The sequence below is a fragment of the Tripterygium wilfordii genome, chromosome 10 (assembly GCF_013401445.1).
Source record: "Tripterygium wilfordii isolate XIE 37 chromosome 10, ASM1340144v1, whole genome shotgun sequence".
In the NCBI taxonomy this organism is placed as follows: domain Eukaryota; kingdom Viridiplantae; phylum Streptophyta; class Magnoliopsida; order Celastrales; family Celastraceae; genus Tripterygium; species Tripterygium wilfordii.
Window position 1 is genome coordinate 4,235,508 of NC_052241.1, and position 20,525 is coordinate 4,256,032.

The window sequence follows — 20,525 nt, forward strand, 5'->3', positions numbered from 1 at the left end:
ACGCAAATTTGATATTTGATTCCTTAGTGGGCGCCTGTGCGAGACGTTTGCGGAGCGGCAGCCGCTGAGCAAAAAGGTTCGGAAGGATAAACCAATTCAGAGTTCATACTTGATTGACTTTTGTTAAAAAGTGTACCGTCTCGAAACTCGAGACGAAAGCGACTAAGAGCAACTCTGATGCGTGCGCTGTAAACTCGCTACTCGCTAGAAGCCCAGAACACGAGGCTGTGTTTGGATTGTTGCTCTCTCCGTGTTTTCCCCACTTGGACATTAACGCAAATACTTCGCCTGCAACTAGAAGTTGCCAAAGTGAACCGAGCTAGAAGAGGAACTCGTAGTATATGGAGAAGAGAATGAAATACGTGGTGGTGACAGGAGGCGTGGTGAGTGGGCTAGGCAAGGGCGTCACAGCTAGCAGCATAGGTGTCGTCCTCAAAGCTTGCGGCCTTCGCGTCACCTCCATCAAAATTGGTTCTCTTTCTGGCACTTTTATTCGGCACTGTCTGTTATTGCATGTTGTATCAGGATTGCTGTTGGATTATGCGATTCTTATCAATTCATTTAACTTGGGCAATGCTTGTAGTCGTCTCCAAATTGGTTGTCTTTTAATGGTCTTTTCTACTGAAGCTTAATATTATTGGTTGGGTGCAGCCAATTTTTGGACTGCTATTAATTGTCCTCATGTTGTTTGCCTTTTAATTTGTTACTGTGTGTATTTTTCTTTTTGTCTAATTAGCTATTCTCAAAGATTATGAAACTATGAATTTCTTCACAGTCTCAATTCCAGTAAATTTTCATGTTTCTCAGATCCTTATCTAAACATAGATGCTGGTACCATGTCTCCTTTTGAACATGGAGAGGTGTTTGTTCTTGATGATGGAGGAGAGGTTCTTACTTTTTCATGTTTTTTCCGTTTCACTATTTTCAAGGCAATTTTATGTTATGTAAGAAGGAAATTAGAAATCATAAGGCATTAGTGGACCATTGTATTAGTGGATTTATTGCTTGTTTTGTACTTCTTTTTTGTGTCCTGGAAAAAGGTTGATTTGGATCTGGGTAACTATGAGCGCTTCCTGGATTTGAGGCTTACTAGAGACAACAACATCACCACTGGAAAGATTTATCAGGTACTTAAATTTATTTAGTTCAGATTCCAGTCCTCCAAGTTGCTCAAATGATTAAAATTTTCCGTCATTGGTCAGTCTGTACTTGAGAAGGAACGTAAAGGCGATTATCTTGGAAAGACGGTTCAGGTGATTTTTTGACTGTGCGGTTATGCTTGAAATTTACTTCCATGAAAAGTAGTACCAATGGCTTGTTTTGATCAAGTGGGACTGGGAGATTATCAACTACTCAAGTTTCTGGTATCCAGGTTGTTCCTCACATAACAGATGCTATTAAAGATTGGATTGAATCAGTTGCTGTCATCCCTGTTGATGGAAAGGAGGGTCTGGCAGATGTTTGTGTGATTGAGTTAGGGGGAACTGTAGGTAACTGTCACTATGAAGAAAGATCTTTGTGCCATCTTTTTATCTGTTGTTTATTTTTGTATGCTAGAGAGAGTCTAAGTTGGCATCTTTTTTGACATAAGGTGATATTGAGTCGATGCCATTTATTGAGGCTTTGCGACAATTATCCTTTTCTGTTGGTAAGGTTGCTCAAAAATTCTTTTCTTTTTATTTTTCTTTTTTAAAGTTCTGAATATTAATTGTAATTCCATATTGTGCTATCTAATTAGTTTATTTAGTACAATTTGATTTTACGATGTAGGGCTAATAATTAAAAATGAGAAACTGTTTCCCTGATTTATTTATAGTTTCTCATGTTAATTCGCAATTCACTCCTCAGGACAAGATAATTTCTGCCTCATCCATGTGAGCCTGATACCTGTGCTGGGTGTTGTTGGAGAGCAAGTAAATACTGCTTACTTATCCTGCATACTATGTTTTCTGGAAAAATTTCATAAATGGAGGCTAAACTTTTACGGTCCTTCTTTATTGAGCTTTTCCCCCCATTTGAGTGGTTATAACTCTTTCCCCTTCTCCCTTCTTGTGTGAGTATTTATAGAAAACAAAGCCTACACAACATAGTGTCCGGGAATTGAGAGCACTAGGCTTAATGCCACATCTGTTGGCATGTCGTTCTGCACAGGTATATCTTTTTCTCTGGCCTGTTATTTTCAGCATGTGAGAAGACTATTGAGATAATCTTGGCTGAAAAGTCTTGTTGGTATGTGTTGGATAATGAGCTTAGTCGTTCTTTGTATTATTATAGCTCCGCGATGACTTTTTCCTGATATGATTGTTACTGTTCGGATAGTGAAACCTCCTATTATTCTTCTGTACCTGTAGTGATAGAGTTACCACATTGGCCAGTTTACTTTGGTCAGTTGTTTGCATATGTGCACTTAAAGTGTAGTTTGTTGTCGAATTGTTATTGTCTCGTGAATGAGCAATTTGAAATATTGTGGTTTCCTCTCTATTTAATTAGAAAGACATTAATCCATATTCATTCCTTTTTTTGAATGCTTGACGACAATTGATCTTCAAAATTTGTCTACTTAATTGATTTAATCAACGTACTCTGATTGCATTGCAGCCTTTATTGGATAGTACAAAGGAGAAACTTTCTCAGTTTTGCCATGTTGCGGTAAATCATTGTTGAAGTGTACTTTGTACTTGTTCAAGTTAATGTCATTTCTTGACAGCCTTTTTTTTCTTGTTTCTACAGGCTGAAAATATTCTCAATATTCATGATGTTCCAAATATTTGGCATGTTCCTCTGTTACTGAGAGTGAGTTTTACACCAGTTCTCTATTTCATCTGGGGTGTAAAACTTTGAGCTATTCAGACTTCAGAGTATCCCCCCCCCCCGGCCCACTCTTTTGTTTTTTGAAAAATCCTTTGATGCATGCTACTTTTTCAGAACCAAAACGCTCACTATTCGATTCTAAAGCAGCTGAACTTGCACAGGTGAGTGACTCTATGCTGAAAGACTGTTTTTATTCTTGTTCATATTTTACTATTTTGACATCTAGTGCCCTGATGCTATAATTTGTTGTGTGGGTTAATGAGCCTGGGCCTGCCGAAAGTATATTAAGAGCATGTGTGAGTGTACGTTTCTTTTGAGCATCTATAATTATTGGCTTCCTGTTCTCTCTCCCAACTTTGTAATTATTGGCCGAGTAGCTGGTCATGTGCTCTATTTTTGCATAGTGTGTTGTGAATTCTTCTTAATGAAATGTGTCATCAACCTGGACTGAAGATATTGAAACCAGCAAGGCTAATTTTGTTAACTAATTGCCCATTGGTGGGGTTGCACCCCTTTGGTGCTTCAATAAATTTGTTTCCATTCAAAAAAAAACAAACTAATTGCCCATAAATTTTGGTCCAGCATTGCTACACCTCCCGAGTTACAGTCTTGGACCAAGATGGCTGAGACATTTGACAATCTCACAGATTCTGTAAGTATTATCTTAAGTAGGTTGTAATGGTCATTTTTTTGGATATTCTTTCTTCTCTGGGAATTTAGAAGATTCTCTCTTGTGCAGGTAAGAATTGCGATGGTTGGGAAGTATGTTGGCCTAACAGACTCATATCTTTCTGTTGTGAAGGTTTGCTACTAGCTTTAATTTTAGAATGTTTGCACAAATGATGTCCTTGTTGTTTGTAGAGAGGGGATTTGAGAGAGAAAGAGCAAAGAATTTTGTTGCGTTTAATTGTTATTCTGGTTGCCTCTTTCGAGAATAGATGCCCATAGTGAAATGGATTATGCAGTATCCATTTTTATCTGCTGCAGAATGGTGGCCTCTTTTTGGTAAAAAAGGGGCACATTTCTACATGGTACTTTTATTTTGACAGTTATCTGAGTGGAAATAGACGCATGCAACAGAGCCGAATTGGTTGGATAAAGTCTTGATGATGATGGTGATCTGGTTAGAAAATTGTGTAGATATTTTATTGCTAAAAAATATGCCAATCAGAACGTTTTGCTACTGAGGGTCAACTAGACAGAGTGATTAAGTATTCATAATCTTTACTTTTATGTCAACCACCTGTTATGTTTTGCTTAATTCCACTTGCAGGCCCTTTTGCATGCTTGCATTGCTTGTTCATTGAAGCCAGTAATTGACTGGATTGCAGCTTCTGATCTTGAAGATGATAGCGCCAAATTGGTAGAACTTAATGGTCACATTTAATAGAGGTTTTTGTTGAATAACTGGAATTGCCTTAATACTCTTACTCTGTCTACCTCATACAGGCACCTGAAGCTCATGCCGCTGCCTGGAATACTTTGAGGGTGTGCTTTGACTTTTTCTGTTTCTATTTGTCTTTAGTTGCTCTATGGACATTTGTCTGACGTTTTTGGGCTTGTACAAAATCACAGTAGCCTGAGTGTTCATGTTTATGTTTTGATTATCTTGACAGACAAGTTTTAACTGTCTTATTTTTTAAAAGAGAAAAGAAACAACTTTATCATTGTTCTGATTTACATATAATAAAAGAGAGGAAGTTCTTGAACTTCTTTATCCATCTTTGTCTTGTTGATGGATGTCAGATAAGCTAATATCTGGTTTTCCAATTGCTTCTGTTAGATTTAAGATGACTCTTAGACCATTTATGCTGATTTCTTTAGCTAATGCATTATGATGCTAAGGTCTCTTTAATTGCACAGCATGTTCTTAACAAGAAATTTTAGTAATATGTACTATTGATGTTAAAACTTTAGTGAGCTGTTTTTGACAAAATATAGAATTGCAGAATGCAAAATGTGTTTTGGTTCCCGGTGGATTTGGAGATCGTGGTGTCAAGGGAATGATATTGGCTGCCAAGTATGCTAGAGAGAACAATGTCCCTTATTTGGGGATTTGTTTGGGCATGCAAATTGCGGTCATTGAATTTGCTAGATCTGTGAGTGACTTCTCTATTTTTTTTTTTTTTATGATGATGATCTGTGTAATCTCTGGTTTGCACCTGCTTGGTGCCTCAATAACAATTTTCTATTAAAAGAAACTTTCTTTTTCAGTAGTATACTGGAAGACGCTAATCTAATTTTATATTAGGTTTTGCGTCTGGAAAGAGCAAACAGCGCAGAGTTTGATGACCAGACACCCAATCCTGTTGTAATTTTCATGCCTGAGGTACGTATTTAGTGTGATTGGCGTTTAGTTCTACTTATTGTTTTACAGGCAACTGCATATATAGTGTAGATATTAACTATTTGGAATTTCTATTTGTGTAGGGTTCAAGAACCCATATGGGAAGCACAATGAGACTAGGTTCTCGGCGAACGCTATTCCAAACCCCTGATTGCATCACTTCAAAACTGTCAGTAATGTGCAATTTCCAATTTCAAAAACAGAAGGACTCCTTTTACACATGGGGCATTGGTTAAGAAGTCATTTTAGTCTGTTAGTAATTTGCATTTTACATAATATGGAGGCTTGTGCATCTCTGAACCTAGGGGTGACTTAGATGATGTGTCTGGCTGATAATCCCCACATCTGCAAGGCCATGCGAATTGTTGTTACCTACACTTATGTACACTAACTAGGACTGGCAGTATATAAAGCCCGATGAAATATAGAACAATATTAGTAGTTTGGGGAGACATATGATACCGTTCTATTTTGATGTCCCATATCATACTGATTTAACTAGTTACCTACTTTTGGTCCTTAGGTACTGTAATCCAGAGTACGTGGATGAACGGCATCGTCATAGATACGAGGTTAGTTGTAAACAGTGACGGAAGATTATGACTTTTCCTATTTTATTTTCAAGGTCATTGTATGATTATTTAGCATCCATGGTTCAGGTAAACCCTGAGTTGATCGAACTTCTGGAAGAAGGTGGCCTAAAATTTGTAGGGAAGGATGAAACAGGAAAGCGTATGGAGGTGGGTCTTCTGCTGAATAATTATCCCTCAATGAAGCTTATGCATAGTGTTAGATGGGTCAAAATTTAATTGTCTATAATTGCTGAGGTAATTACCCAAGTTTCGTGACTTGTGATCCAACACTTGCTGAAGTAATTACCCAAGTTTTGTAACTTGTAAGACAACACTACCGATGTGTCTTGAAAATCCATCAGTTGAGCTTCATGAATTTTCCACCTTTCAGCAAAATAAAACTTAGTTTTCTGCTTGCAAACAACATTGAATTTTGGAGTTTGTCAATTCTCTTGCTCTAACAGGTTTTAGAGCTCCCAAGCCATCCATTCTACGTGGGAGTGCAATTCCATCCAGAATTCAAATCCCGGCCTGGGAAGCCTTCAGCTCTATTTAGAGGTAAATATTAAATTGATCTTGCCGAATTTGTAGCATGAGTAATAAAAGGTAAACAACTCCCGTACACAAGGCTCTCGCAGTGGGCGAGCTCAGGGATAGAGAGGATGTATGCAGACCTTACCCTACATAGCAAGAATTGAACTTGTGACATCTAGATTGCATCCATCCATGCAACTCTATCACTGGGTCAAATGTTCGTCTGTAAAGATGAGTAACTCATGTGCATAAGGCTTCCATAGTGGGTGGAGTCGGGGACATGCAACATGAGTAATATTATAGTTTTTGGAAGACAACATAATTAGTCAATGTTGAATAAGGTACTGACCTGTTATATAGGAAAGATATAGTCTTGCATATAGCGGAAGTGAAACCAACTCATTGTTTAGCTTTATTGTCTTTAGTTTAATTAGTAGTCTTTTGCATTTTTATACTCCAAACTATAATTCTCTGAGCAGAAATGGGTTAGAACAATAAAGGTCTTTTTCTAGATCAATATATGCGCTTAGCAATTTTCACGTAAATGCAGATACTTTATATCGTTTCTTTTTGGCGGTAAATGCTCCTTGAGCAAATATTAGTTACAAGTGGAGTGTTCCAAGTTCATGTCCTCCATAATTAAATCTCCTTTTGAAGTTGACATTTCGATATTGCCATTGCAGGCCTAGTTTTGGCAGCAACAGGACAGTTGGAAGCATATCTTAACGGGCACCATAATGGAGGTTGATATTCAGCTGCCACCATCTTATATTCTTATTGTTTCAGAATCATTCTTACAAGGTGCACCATATTTTGGGAGAATAGATACCTAGTGAAACACTTGCTTTGAGTGATGTAGGCATGGCAATGTGATTTTTTTAATCCTCATTACTCTGATTACTTTTTTCTTATGATGCAAGAGCTTGAGTTTACTTATAATTTCTCTCTTTGTTCTTGTGCATGAGTTACAGGCCTATCAATTGAGCTGAATCGCTGTGGGTACTCGTTTTACGTCTACAATTTTTTTCAACACGTCTTTCATGTTTGGTTCGCAGATGCTAGCTATCTGTTCTGATCAAAATTTGAACTATAGCTATTATTGATGCAATGGCTTGCATTTATGTTCCATCAGGCATCAATTAATTATGTAGATCATGTTGGTTGGGGTAGTAGTTTTGTCACAATCTCTAGCACAGCCTCTCATCTGTGTTTTCATGGAACTTTAGCATTTGAAATTATGCTGTTGGTGGACTCTACAAGTGTGTTTGGATTGAAGGATTTGGGAGAAAGGAAGAGAATAGAAGGGAAATGAGTTCCCTCTAAATTCTTTTGTTTGGACTTTTGATAACTCAGGGAAAAAAAAGAAGGGAATGATTTGAAAAGAATTGGAGCGGATTTCATAATATTTTTGTCAAAATACTCTCTCTCAAAATGGGGTTATTTGGAGGGAGCGAAATGCTCAATTAGTTTATCTATAAAAGTTAAATACTTATTTTACTTATATACATAATACTTTAACATAAAAACAAGTATAAATAATTTTCTTTATTTTCTTATGATTATCTAAAAAAATATAATGAATGATTTTTTTTATCTATTCAAACATGAAAGAGGAAAATGTATTCTACATTCTATTCTCTCCATTTTCCCCCAAATCCTCTCATTCCAAACACACCCTAAACCTTTTATTTTTAAAAATAACCCTCAATCCCAAAGAGAGCTTCTGGTATTTACAGAAAATGCGGCAATGCCTCTACAAAAACATCAAAATTATCAAGGAGCCTCAAAAACTCCATAATCAACTTGTCCTTTGTTCTGCAAATACGAAATCTGTTTTTGCATCCTCAGCTCATAAAATTTGGCAAAGAACTTCTTTGCCCTCACATCAATCCCTTATTCTCATAATTCTTAATAGGGTATTGATGACATGTATTCTAATGACACTTGTTAAGGATTCATTACAGCAAATCACGGTATGTCATGTGTGATAAACACTCTCACCTAATTTTTTAAATTTAAAATAAATATTTTTTTTTTCAGATTTCAATGCACATTTTTCATTCTTATCAAGTATCTTAAGGGCACATCAAGGTCTTTTGAAACCAGGAGGGTCCAATACAACGCGATTGTTATTAAAGTACGCACGTCACAAGTTAGACATTCATTGTCTCCTACATTGGTGCCAAGATGCACTGAGACATATGTGAGAGTTTGCCCTGCCATGGACGGATGACGTATAAAAAAACAAAAGAAGCCCATGATTTTAAGATTAGGATAGACATTTGGAATGTAAGGTCACTTACATGCCTAATTTGTGGGTTCAAGACTCTTGAAATGCAAGATTTGCTCATATTTCGTTTGGATGGATTGGAGGAATTTTGCATATGACACTTGTGGAGAGATTCATAGCCAGCTGGTACCTTGTTGAGGTTGTGATGACGAACTCAATAGGGGATTTGCTACGTTGATTGCCCCTGCTCATCCTTTTCCATGTTAAAAAAGAAAGAAAAGGTAGCTGAGTTTCTTCTCTCCAAACATCAAGCCCATTCCACAGCCTTCACACGTTGTACTCGACCTGCTGTTTAATTGTAACACTTATTCATAGTTCCAATTCAAATTGACGAATCCCATATATTTTATATTTTTTACGTTCATAGGAATATGATTTCTAGTCCACTTGGTGACTTCAATACAATTCAAAAATTATAGAATTATATGTATATATTGTTTTGTAAATAAATCAAAATCTAATGATCCAAAATGGAGCATCAAAAATCAAAATATTCAAAACATCCAATGATCCAAAATGCCAAATAACTAAGCCAATACATATGTCAAAGTTCAAAGTTTTAGTAGTTAATATCTACCAATGCCTCCACCCCTATAAACATTATTGCAATACAAGCACATTGACTTTTTACCATCTGCTTCATCAATTTATTTACAATACGTGCTAGATCATTTTTTTCTCTACTAGTAGTATTTCCAACAAACAAAGTTGTTGATGGCATGGATTCATTGGTTGAGGGTTGTATAGGCCAAAAATCATTTGCTCGAAATACTTAAGCCCACGATGAAAGGCCTACGAAGGCCCAGGTCAAGTAGGACTAGACGTCCGTCCAAAGATAAGCTCACAATGGGCAAACTCAAGCCCAAATGGGGCGAAGGCTTGTGACTGGAGTAAGCGCAAGAATATACATGTAAGGCCTAGAGCCCATAATGCTAAGTAAGTCCAATTTTGGGCCGAAGGCCCAATCAAAGCCCAAAGGTCGAAGCCCGTCCTTAAGGTCAGCACATGTTAGTCATGTGAGTTGGAAAACTATAAATAGAGGATGACCCCCTCCTCATTGAGCTCTCAACTAGGGTATTCTCGCTCTCTCTCTCTCTCACTTAAATATCTCTCACCGTTGACAGACTTGACCGTCGGAACTTCTTCGATTGGCACCGCACCGGTGACCTAGCTTCACGATCGATCCTACCTTTGATCTTGTGGGATTGTCATAGGCCTTATCCGATGATTACAAGTTGATTGTAAATTTTAGGATCTACAATTTGGCATCCACCATGGGGCCTTGACAATCATTCGGCTAGATCAAGTTGCTTCGATCGACTCATTACTACATTATGTCTTCTTTAGACGACCCGAACTACTTCGTTGCCTAGTTGGCTACTATCAAGACCCAAATGGTAGAGGAGAATATCGCAGCACGAGCCGAGAGTGGGTCCATCCAGACATAAAGCATCTCCTTGAGGGGTAGGATAGAGCAGCTGATGGCTCAGCTTTCCATTGCGTTGGTGGAGATGCCAATAAAGTTCCATGTCTCAAACATGCATTCGTTTGATGGGACCAGTTATCCGGACTACCACATGGCCTGATCCAACAACGGATGCTCATCACAATGCTGAGAGAATCATACGAAATTTGCATGAGTAAAAGATTCGAATGTTGCCCGACTGACCCGGTGTTACGATGAATGGTTCATCAACCTTCCCAACTCATCCATCAGTTCTTTCGCCAAGCTGACGGATCCCTTCAGTGAACGGTTTGCAAGCACTCGTAGGTTACTAAAGGCTTCGATCAAAATAGTACTCTGTTCGATCGACCTACTCACCCAACCGTTCGAACAAGTCATCAGCTTTATCAATGACGAAGCCACAGTACTCCGTTCAAGCAAACTAATCACCCAACCATCCAAACTAGTCATCAGCTTTATCAATGACGAAGCCACAATACTCTATTAGAGCGAACTAATCACCCAACCATACGGAATAGTCATCAGCCTTATCAATGACGAAGCCACGAAGTTGCTTAACCCGCATCACAATGCTCTGGTAATCTCCATCCTTGTTGTCAATTATACGATTAAATGTGTCTTGATTGACAATGGGAGCTAGACGAATGTCCTTTTGAGTTATCTCAAAGCTGTGAAAATTGACGAGGCATATATCATCGGACGATCGACCGTACTCGTGGAGAACAGGCTTATAGTCTTGGGGAATCACTTTTCTGATCTATACGGAGACGGTGAATCTCAACATCGGAGACGGTGAATCTCAACATCCACTTCGTCATACTCAATAGTGCATCTTCGTACAATACCATATTCGACAGACCATGAATTCATGAAAGGAAGGCAGATCGACGCACGACTGATTTATGATATAAGTACCAAGTCGATCAAATTCCTCACACAAAACCATGATTGCTTGCCTGGTCGAACATTGATATGGTAGAAATATATTCAAAAGTTGCAGTCCACCGACTCGAAGTCGACCCAGATCATGAACCTATCAAGAAGAAAAGAAGAAAGTTCGTACCAATAAAGCGAAACCGCATCATCAACGAAGAAATTTGTAAGCCAATTGACATAGGCTCTTTTCGTAAAGTAAAACACCCGGACTGGTTAGCCAATGTCGTCGTTAAAAAAAAGGGACAAGTGGAAGGTCTACATTGACTTGAATAAAGCTTGTCCAAAAGATCTTTTTCCACTCCCACATAATCCTCGTGCATATGGACGACCATGACAAGTTTGCATTGACGACATGTTGGTAAAACATCTGAAGGCTAAACAACATCTGGAAAACCTACGAAGGGCGTTCGACGTGCTCCGCAAGCACATCATGAAACTCAATCCCACCAAGTGTTCTCTTGGAGTGTCGGCCAGCAAATTCCTCAGGTGCATGGTGTCATACTTAAATAATCTCCGAAAGTCCAAAGACTTCGAATGGTAGACTGAACCAGAAGAGGCTTTGCAGCAGTTGAAGCACTTGGTGTTAGCGCCACCACTCTCCAAACCAAAACAAGGTCAGTCACTCTACATGTACCTTGCACTTTACTTTGCCCAAATCTCTCGTCTTTACTAAATTGTCTGTTGCCACGGGGCAAAGGGCATATGACCAAGGATTGCATAGCAACCTTGATATGTTCGACGAGCTTAGGGAAGATGTTTGAGCCCAAACGGCCATTTAGTCGATCGAGAAGCATATAAGCTTTATATAAAGGATGGTCAGAAAATAGTTGGAACGCTACTCACCTTAAGTCACATCACTTCTGATCTAAATAAAACTCCCCATCTTGTCAAATAGCCTTTTTGAACAACAACTCTAAGACAAGTACGAGTTAAAGTAAAACACTCAAAAGGGAGTTAATATTATATAGTATCAAAAAGATATGACCAACCGATCGAACTTTACAACCCACCCATACATAGAAACTTCACAAAAATTTGCCAAAGGAACATAAATCATTGGCGGACGAAGCTAAGCAGTGTCATTGTTGGTTGTGTCAAAGCCATCATTGACGCCATCATTCGCTCCTCCTTCATTATTATCTTCTTCATCACCGTCATTAACAACCGGAGCTCCACCGTCATCATCATTCTCATTTTCCTTATTGACCTCGCCATCATCAGTGAACATTTTAAGATACTCCTCATACTGCTGGATGAGTTGGTCTACCTCTCATTCATTGGTCTTCCCCTCTTTGAACTCCATCATCAGCTTTCCAGTAGTGCAAATCGTCTAGCGAGGACTCAAGTTGGCTCTTCAGTTCAGTAATTTCCTCCTCAGATGACTTATTGTCAGCCTCAAGACTTCAAATTTTAGCACGCAGTGCTTCAAGCTTCCCTTCCAATGAGCTATTCTTGGACTTCAAATGATTGGTGTTCGAGATTGTCGCTTCCCCCTTCTATCTCATGATCATAGCTTCGATCGACAGATCTCAGACCCTCATCGCGGCAGCTATGTATTTGTTCCTCATTTTAGTATACTGCTAGCGGAGATGAAGGCAACCCTCGAAAAGCTGAAGACAAACGAAGCCGAAAGACTTAGATTAGCAAAAGATAAATCCTACTACGAACCATTAAGTCACAAATGAAAGAAGCAAACCCGAAATGCATGAGTAACATTGAAATCTACAACTCTTTCAGTCTAATTATCAGAGAACTCCTTTTAGTCAGCCGAAAGCATGAAACCACTAGCAACAGTCATAAATACATCACGGTCTAAAAAAAGCAACAGTCATGAATACTTGACCTCTTTTTCCTATACAAGTTGAAGATGTAGCGACCGGGATCTGTCGGATGCTTTTTCTAGTAATAGCAATTCAATAATTCTTTATACCCAAATGGACGACCCAATCCTTCGCTAAAACATTCGACTGCAAGTAACAATCTCCAACCGTTCGACATCAGCTGAAATGTGAAAGTACCTCAGCACGTCCCACGCTAACTCTAGAATCGGAAAACGCAGGCCCAACTTAAAAGGAGCTTCATACATCGCTACCCATCCTGGCACATCCCAGTCAATTCTTCAATAGTAAGCAGCAACCTTCACCTTTACTTAGTCCAAAAATTTATAACAGTACTTCAACCTCAATACGTCATTTCCTTTAGAGCTGAAGTGTCAGTCTTCACCAAGAAGTTCAATGGCCTACCATCAGCAACGATTGGTTCGGTCCCACCTCCCATGGGGGGGAAGGGCCTGACCACCACTAGGTCCAACCTCCTCAACTACCTCAGTACATCGTAATCCTAACGCATGATGAGCCATTCTCAAGCAACAGACTACCCTCAAAGGAGTCAACCAGCCTGAATCGGTTCTATCCTTATCTTCCCCAGCTAGTGTAACTTTCGTGTCAATGAACGTTTGTCGATCGATACTTCCTTCACTCTCATCACCCAATCGGCCACTCTTAACCTTGTCTAGATCAGATTCCCTAGGATTGGCAATCTCTTCTAAACAAGAAAGAGAAGCCATGGGAACCAGTCACCAAAAAATTTCACTAGAAGCCTAGACACAGGAATAGACGAACTGGGAATCACTAGAAAATTGAAGAAAACTCAAAACCGGCTAAAAACCAATGTAAGACAACCCAAAATGCTAGAAAAGGCAACAGAAGTGGCACAATCAAGGAAGAAAAACAGAAGCACGCAAAGAAACACCGAGAAATCACCTGAAAGTAAGAGGAGGGAGCATCGGAGCAAAGAGGAATCGTAGGCAAGACAAGAGTAGAAGAAGAGAGCTCTGGAACAAGAAGGCAAAATGAAAAGAGAAAACAAATCTCAACCTTCATAAGTAGGGGTGCGATAAACAAAGACCAATAAATTTTTAATGATGATTACCTAGAAAAACGAAACGACGGCTTCCCTCTTTTTCCTGATGCATCCTCTGAAGAAGCGTGCACAAAGGGACGCATTTAATGAAGGAACCCTAGAGGTTGTCTCTTGAGAAACCAAATGCCAGTAAACAGCAAGCATGCATTTAATAGAAAGTATCCTCCAAGATACGGAGGACACGTGGCGTAACTCATCTAAGATTCATGCAAAGACTTCCATCTGAACAAAATACTAGACCTATGAGAGTTTGAATTTCAAGCCTAAGTGGCCAAGGACCTTAGTCCGACTAAACACCAGACCCACAAGAGTATGAAATTCAAGCCTAAGTGGCCAAAGACCTCCTTCCAAACGAACACCAGACCCATGAGAGTCTAAAGTTCAAGCCTAAGTGGTCAATGACCTTCGTCTGACCGAATACCAGACCCATGAGAGTCTGAAATTCAAGTCTAACTGGCCAAGGATCTCCATCCAAACGAACACTAGACCCGTGAGAGTCTCAAGTTCAAGCTTAAGTGGCCAAGGATCTTCGACCGATGACCTGACTACTCTCAAAGTCAAGAAACTTAACTTTGAGAGTGGGGGACAAACTGTATGGGCCAAAAACCGTTTATCCAAAATACTTAAGCCCACGATGAAAGGCCCACGAAGGCCTGATCAAGTAGGACCAGACGTTCGTCCGAAGATGGGCCCACGATGGGCAAACTCAAGCCCAAATGGGGCAAAGGCTGGTGATTGGAATAAGCGCATGAATATACACATAAGGCCCAGAGCCCATGATGCTAAGTAAGTCCCATTTTGGGTCGAAGGCCCAATCAAATCCCAAAGGTCGAAGCCAGTCCGTACGGTCATCACATGTTAGTCACGTGAGTTGGACACTATAAATAGAGGAGGACCCCCTCCTCATTGAGCTCTCAACTACCTGGTAGTCTCTCTCTCTCTCACTTAAATATCTCTCACCATCAACTGACTTGACTGTTAGAGCTACTTTGGTCGGCACCACACCGATGACCTAGCTTCATGCTACCTTTGATCTTGCAAGATTGTCATAGACCTTATCCGACGATTACAAGTTGATTGCAGATTTTAGGATCTACAAGGGTGTAGCAAAGGATCCATCTAGAAATTAAGTAAGTACCTACTGTTAATAGAGCAGAAGCAGACTGCAGAGGTGACAAATTTTTCCTCGTCGCTTGCCTAACCTATAAAGTACAAAAGACAAGTAAAATAACATGAGTTCTCGATCAAAAATTCAAAACAATGGAGCATCAAAAATCAAAATATTCAAAACAACTTAGTTATAGAGAAATTAAGGCTCAAGGGATTTGATTACGATATTTACTTAAAAAGGTTAAATCCTATATTTTGTGAAGTGTTTGAGTGTTGCCATGGATGTGAGTCTGAAGCAGAGTTACAATCGCAGAGTAGAGGCGGATGAGTGAAGATGTGAAGGTAAGGTTACAATCGCACTCGCCAGTGCACTTGCAATGTCGCCATAAATGTCTAATGTAGTATGTATGTCGGTCTGCGAAGCTAGACCTGAGAGGCGAGATGTTGAGAGCAATTTGGGGGAATTTGGGTTTGGATTTTCTTTTTAACTTTTTTTAATCTATAACTAACAATATTGAATATTTTGATAAGTGATATTGTATTATTCATAATTTCATTATAATGATATTAATCATATATAATATTATGAAATTACAATAGAATTCAATATTTATATGAGGAAAAATTTCTTAGTTAGATTTAGTAGTCATTTAACCGTAAACACGTGAATCTTTCCGGTTCATATAAACCTAACCGACTTTGCGGTTTAATGAAATATTGATCGATTTGACCGTTTTTTCTTAAGCGATAATATTTATAGGACCGTGTCGACATGGTGGTCAGATCACCAGATTTCAAGTCCAATCGACCGACACAGTCCGGTTTTAACAACACTGAATAAAATAAAATTAAGGAGTAAGTGAAGGAGAAATTGTTGGATTAAATTAGTCTAATGTTTCAAATTGGAGAAGATTCAGTGACTAGACGTGCATCTCTTCCATTTTCTCCTCATTTTGTCGTTGTATTCAATATATGGGTCTTCGAAAATGAATATTAACATCCCTGAAAATTGACTTGGGCAACCGTGGAATGTGCTTGAGGTCAAAAAATGAAAAATGACATATTAGTGTCCACTTAATGAAACTTTTTTATATACATATCAGCATCATAACCCGATCCGGTTTACCCTCCTTGCTTCTCGTCATCTTTTCGTTTCAGTTAATTTGATATTGATGTTCTGTTCTTTCTACGATTGTTCAATTGCTCATGGTTGCGCAGACATATGTTTATGGGGATTTTTGTGATTTTTTTTAGTTCGAGCCGGTATCTTAATCTCTCTTTGATTTGGCTTGGTATCTTCATTCGTTATCATTTTTTCTAGTTGGTCTTGCGCTTTGTGGTGGTCGACTCCTTCAATGCGTCATTGATGACTAATTGATGAGGTGAATTATGGCTATATTCCATAGAATTTGATGCCTAATTTGTGGGTATATATTATCATTTGAAGGACTGAAGGAATAATGGTATTTATTATGGTCATTGATATCATTTCGTTTCATGGTAATGTTTCTCTTTAAGTTGAGCTTAGCAGAGAATAAAATTGTGCAGTAGGACTCAACTTGTGTAGTAGGACTCAACCGGTTGAGTGCTACCATCGCCCTTGTTTTAATGTTAAAATCTTCTTAGGCTACTCCCCATTTTTTTAACCTCCAGAAACAAAAGGCAGAAGTCCAAAGACAAAAGCAATCCAAAATCAAACCTACAAAATATTAAGAGCAGTCATCAAAATATTGCAAGGGTATTGTTAATGATGTTACTGTTTTGAAACAGTAACATTAGACTAATATTTGCCTATGTTATAATATTATTGTTTTGAAAAAGTAACATTAGACAAATATTTACCTACATTATAATGTTATTATTTTAAAAAATAAAAAATATTAGCGTTATACCACATGGAACGACACAGTTATAATGTTACTGTTTTGAAACGATAACATTAGACTAATATTACTATTTTGAAAAAGCGACGCTAGACTAATATTTACCTATATTATAATGTTACTGTTTTGATAAAGTAACATTAGACTAATATTTATTTACATTATAATGTTACTGTTTTGAAAAATAAAAAATATTAGCATTACACCCACAAACAGTGACAGTTATAAGTTACTGTTTTTAAATAGTAACATTAGACTAATATTTACCTACATTATAATGTTATTGTTTTGAGAAAGTAACATTAGACTAATATTAGTATATTACAAACATTACAATGTTACATTTTGAAAATTTTTAAACATTAGTATTATACCCACCCACATGTAATGACACAGTTATAATGTTACTGTTTCGATGTTATTGTCTAATGTTACTATTTTGAAAAAGTAACATTAGACTCATATTTACCTATAGTAAAATGTTAATTGTTTTGAAATAGTAACATTTGACTAACATTTACTTGTGTTGCACAATGACATTGTGTTTTTTAAAGGTCATTTGCTCCAGTAACAAACATGACAATGATATTATTACTAACAGTAACATTATACAATCAAATATTTTGGTTTACTTTATTTGTTCGAATTTTGTTGTTATTAATTTCCCTTTGTTTACATGTGTCATACATTATTAATAAAAATTAGTTTTTAGAAAATAATTTAATTTAATTTTAAATAATAATAATAGTATTCAAATTTTCACTTAATTATCCCCAGCTAGCTAGAGTGCCAGACAATCTCTTATTCCTAACTCCATTTAAATTTCACTATACCTTTTTTTATGTTAATTCTTATAATGACTGTATATTATTTAAAACTTAAAACTCTAAAAGTATTACTCGGAACAATTTTACCATTTCAATTGACATACCGCCACTCAAATTATTGGAGTCAACTCATCACCTAATGCGTTTTCTTCAACTCCTCACCTGTCATGTAGAGATTTAGACATGTAGTGATTTCTTTATTATTGTTCAAAATAACCAAAAAATAGAATTAAATTAAAAACATGATAATCAATACTTGTTTGGACTTTGGAGATCTCAAAGTCATTACCCTGTTCATCTACAATGCGGTGGTTGAGCAATAAATTTGTTTGGACTCAAATTCTTTCCATTTCAATGGGCGATGAGAAATTGACGATTGTGATGGGGAATTTAGAAAGAGAAAGAGATCGGGAACTTCTCCTGTTGCTAACTCCGTTTACGAAGCGTCACCTCTAAACCTTGTCGTCTTATTGCAAAGTAACGAAAAAGAAACAGTTCGTGCGAAGAAGAACGATATGAATGGTAAAGATGTAATTGATTGTTCCACGGATACTTAAGTGTCCATAAGTTTTTTTTGTTGACTTAGGTGTCCAGAAGTTACTGAGTGAGTATCGGCCTGTCATTGGCTCGTCAAAAAACCAACAACAAAATTGAAGCTTATGAAGAAACAAGGTCCAACAAAACTAATAATGAGTCCCATTTCAACTACACTAAAAATTAAGATAGTAAATTTACAACATTGTACCAATAAATTTTCATTCCCAACCATATCAACAAAACACATATCCTAATACATTTTATTGTCCCCAATAACCATTGTAGTTGCTCTTAATGAAGCCCAAAGTGGAACTTCCATGTGAGAACACTATATTTCTGCACACGATAGGTAATCACATAACAAGATTAAGCGGGTAGAGTGGTTGATGGACAAAAAGTGAAAAAGATGTTGGAGTTATCAAAATAGAACAAATTTTAATTTTAGGGTATTGAAATGTTTGAACATCAATCATGAAAATGGAACAACGCTAATATTTCGATCATGACATGTTATATTAACCTCAGATAACAACCATTACTTTCGAAGTATAAATGAGTATCACTAGAGGTTTAAAATTTGATTCCAATGAAAATATATTTCTCAGCGATATTTCAAAAAAAAATCTACTCTGAACCATAAAAAATGGCACCAAATGCCTACCTATCAAGCAATCTGTAATAGTGTAATCAATCCACAGATAAAGCCATCTAATGACAAACAAAAAAATGATCTATTTTTGTATTGAAGAAAATCCAACCCACAAATTTCAATTTGCAGATTTTGCCTCTTTTTAGGCTCCTCAGAGGTATCACTGTGCCACCCACTCCATCAAGATCTCACCACATCACCAATTTGAGACCACCAGATCAACTCGAATCCGACGTGTAACTAATTAATATCCACGTACGAGTTTGGAGCACTGATTCTTAATCCAACGGAGTCCCTTGTTGAACGAAGCCTTGACATTCCCTTCTACAGTGTACACCTTGTACTTGGCAATCCTCTTCTTTCTCTTCATCTCTGGATCTCCGAATCCCCACGGCTTCGACGCCACCTCTCTCGGCTTAATCTGCGGCGGCGGTCGGTTAGGCGAGTGGGGCTTAGCGACGTAGATCTGGCTGGCATTCCCGAAACTCTTCCCGCTCACGATTTCGAGCCTCCGATCACTTGGATTCGACCATTGACGGGACCCTGACCCGGATCCGAATCCGTCCATTTGGATTGTCGTCGGTCAAAGGAGGTAGAGAATGGTAAGGAAGGAAGAGATTAGGGTTTTTTAAGAGCGACTTATTGAAGTAGTCCGGGAATCTGAGAAGGCAAAAGTAAGTAATAAATTAGAGAGAAATGAAGGGACATTTTGCAGAATTTGTGCAAGTGGTCTCCGGATTCGATAACTTTGTCCTTCTCCTTTCATATTTAATTGAGGAAAGAATCCTTTTAGGGTTTGAAAGACAGATCATAAAGAAGGATTAATAGCCATTATTAGCCAAATTAATTACAGATTCAGCACTCTGTTTTGCTCGATCATCCGATTTAGGCTAATCAATGGCATCATCGAATCATTGGATAAATTATGAATAATGTTTGAAATCCCTAAAAGGTGATCCCTAAAAGACCTCTTATAGAGTGTTGGATGTAAAGTGAGTCCTACATGTATGTTTTTAATTAACGATTATTTTAATATCACATAGATTTTATAAACTTTTGAGGGTGATATTTTACGGGTCTCTAGCATTATTTATAAATTATTTGAGTGATATTCATAAGCCTTTACCCAATCTGGTCCAACAAACTGCAAAAGAATTGGGCCCAAGCTGCATGTGCTAATCAACCCAAAACTTTTTTGATTCTATAATGTCAAAGCCCAAGACTAAGCCCAATAACAAATGCAATATATCTATTATAGTATAGAGAAAATGGAGAGTATTCTGAAATTTCCCCATAGTATAATATTCAATGCTGAAGAATAAGTTTGGTGGAGAAAATACAAAATTATGGTGTGTGATATGATGCATTGGCGGATGCACTTGTAAGGCATTGGGGGCCTGCCCCAGTGAAAAAAATAATTTAGTTATACTTTTATATATAAAATAATATGGATCCCCACTGATAATATCTTAAACAATGCTCAAGTCCAATCTAAATGAAACAGTAAAAATATTTTTTATTTTAACTCATTCAATCATTCTAGCCCAGTGTTCTAGGCTCTCAGCCTTGGTCTCTACTATCTCAACCTAAAGGAATGTGTCCATGGTAGACAATATTATCTATCATCGAAGAAATGTGCATG

The 20,525-nt window shown here is 37.7% G+C and overlaps 2 protein-coding genes across 3 annotated transcripts; one reads left to right on the plus strand and one right to left on the minus strand.

Moving 5' to 3' along the window:
- Positions 1-96: 96 nt before the first annotated feature.
- On the plus strand, positions 97-7,264 carry LOC120007727 (CTP synthase-like). Of its 2 annotated transcripts, XM_038858127.1 has the most exons (22): positions 103-471; positions 808-887; positions 1,041-1,127; positions 1,203-1,253; positions 1,373-1,490; positions 1,592-1,648; positions 1,849-1,913; positions 2,068-2,151; positions 2,599-2,649; positions 2,731-2,793; positions 2,926-2,972; positions 3,394-3,463; positions 3,551-3,613; positions 4,085-4,174; positions 4,261-4,299; positions 4,761-4,910; positions 5,063-5,140; positions 5,242-5,327; positions 5,682-5,730; positions 5,818-5,898; positions 6,195-6,288; positions 6,948-7,264. In XM_038858127.1, exons 1-22 carry the CDS (start codon positions 342-344, stop codon positions 7,010-7,012), a joined length of 1,698 nt encoding a protein of 565 aa, XP_038714055.1. In that variant the 5' UTR covers positions 103-341; the 3' UTR covers positions 7,013-7,264. The 2 variants fall into 2 exon arrangements, with proteins under 2 accessions (XP_038714056.1, XP_038714055.1); XM_038858128.1 differs by lacking the exon at positions 2,599-2,649 and having other exon boundaries at positions 97-471.
- An 11,478-nt stretch (positions 7,265-18,742) lies between these two features.
- LOC120007872 lies at positions 18,743-19,769 on the minus strand. The gene has a single exon (XM_038858343.1). The coding sequence runs from the start codon at positions 19,449-19,451 to the stop codon at positions 19,128-19,130; it is 324 nt and encodes a 107-aa protein (XP_038714271.1). The 5' UTR covers positions 19,452-19,769; the 3' UTR covers positions 18,743-19,127.
- Between the last annotated feature and the right edge of the window lie 756 nt (positions 19,770-20,525).

What these genes read in the sequence shown, in the direction of transcription:
- LOC120007727 (XM_038858127.1), top strand. Translation starts at nt 342, where the DNA reads ATGGAGAAGAGAATGAAATACGTGGTGGTGACAGGAGGCGTGGTGAGT. An exon ending in CGTCACCTCCATCAAAATTG is followed by an intron (nt 472 to 807) that starts GTTCTCTTTCTG and finishes CATGTTTCTCAG; the next exon opens with ATCCTTATCTAAACATAGAT. An exon ending in GGCATCGTCATAGATACGAG is followed by an intron (nt 5,731 to 5,817) that starts GTTAGTTGTAAA and finishes TCCATGGTTCAG; the next exon opens with GTAAACCCTGAGTTGATCGA.
- LOC120007872 (XM_038858343.1), bottom strand. Translation starts at nt 19,451, where the DNA reads ATGGACGGATTCGGATCCGGGTCAGGGTCCCGTCAATGGTCGAATCCA.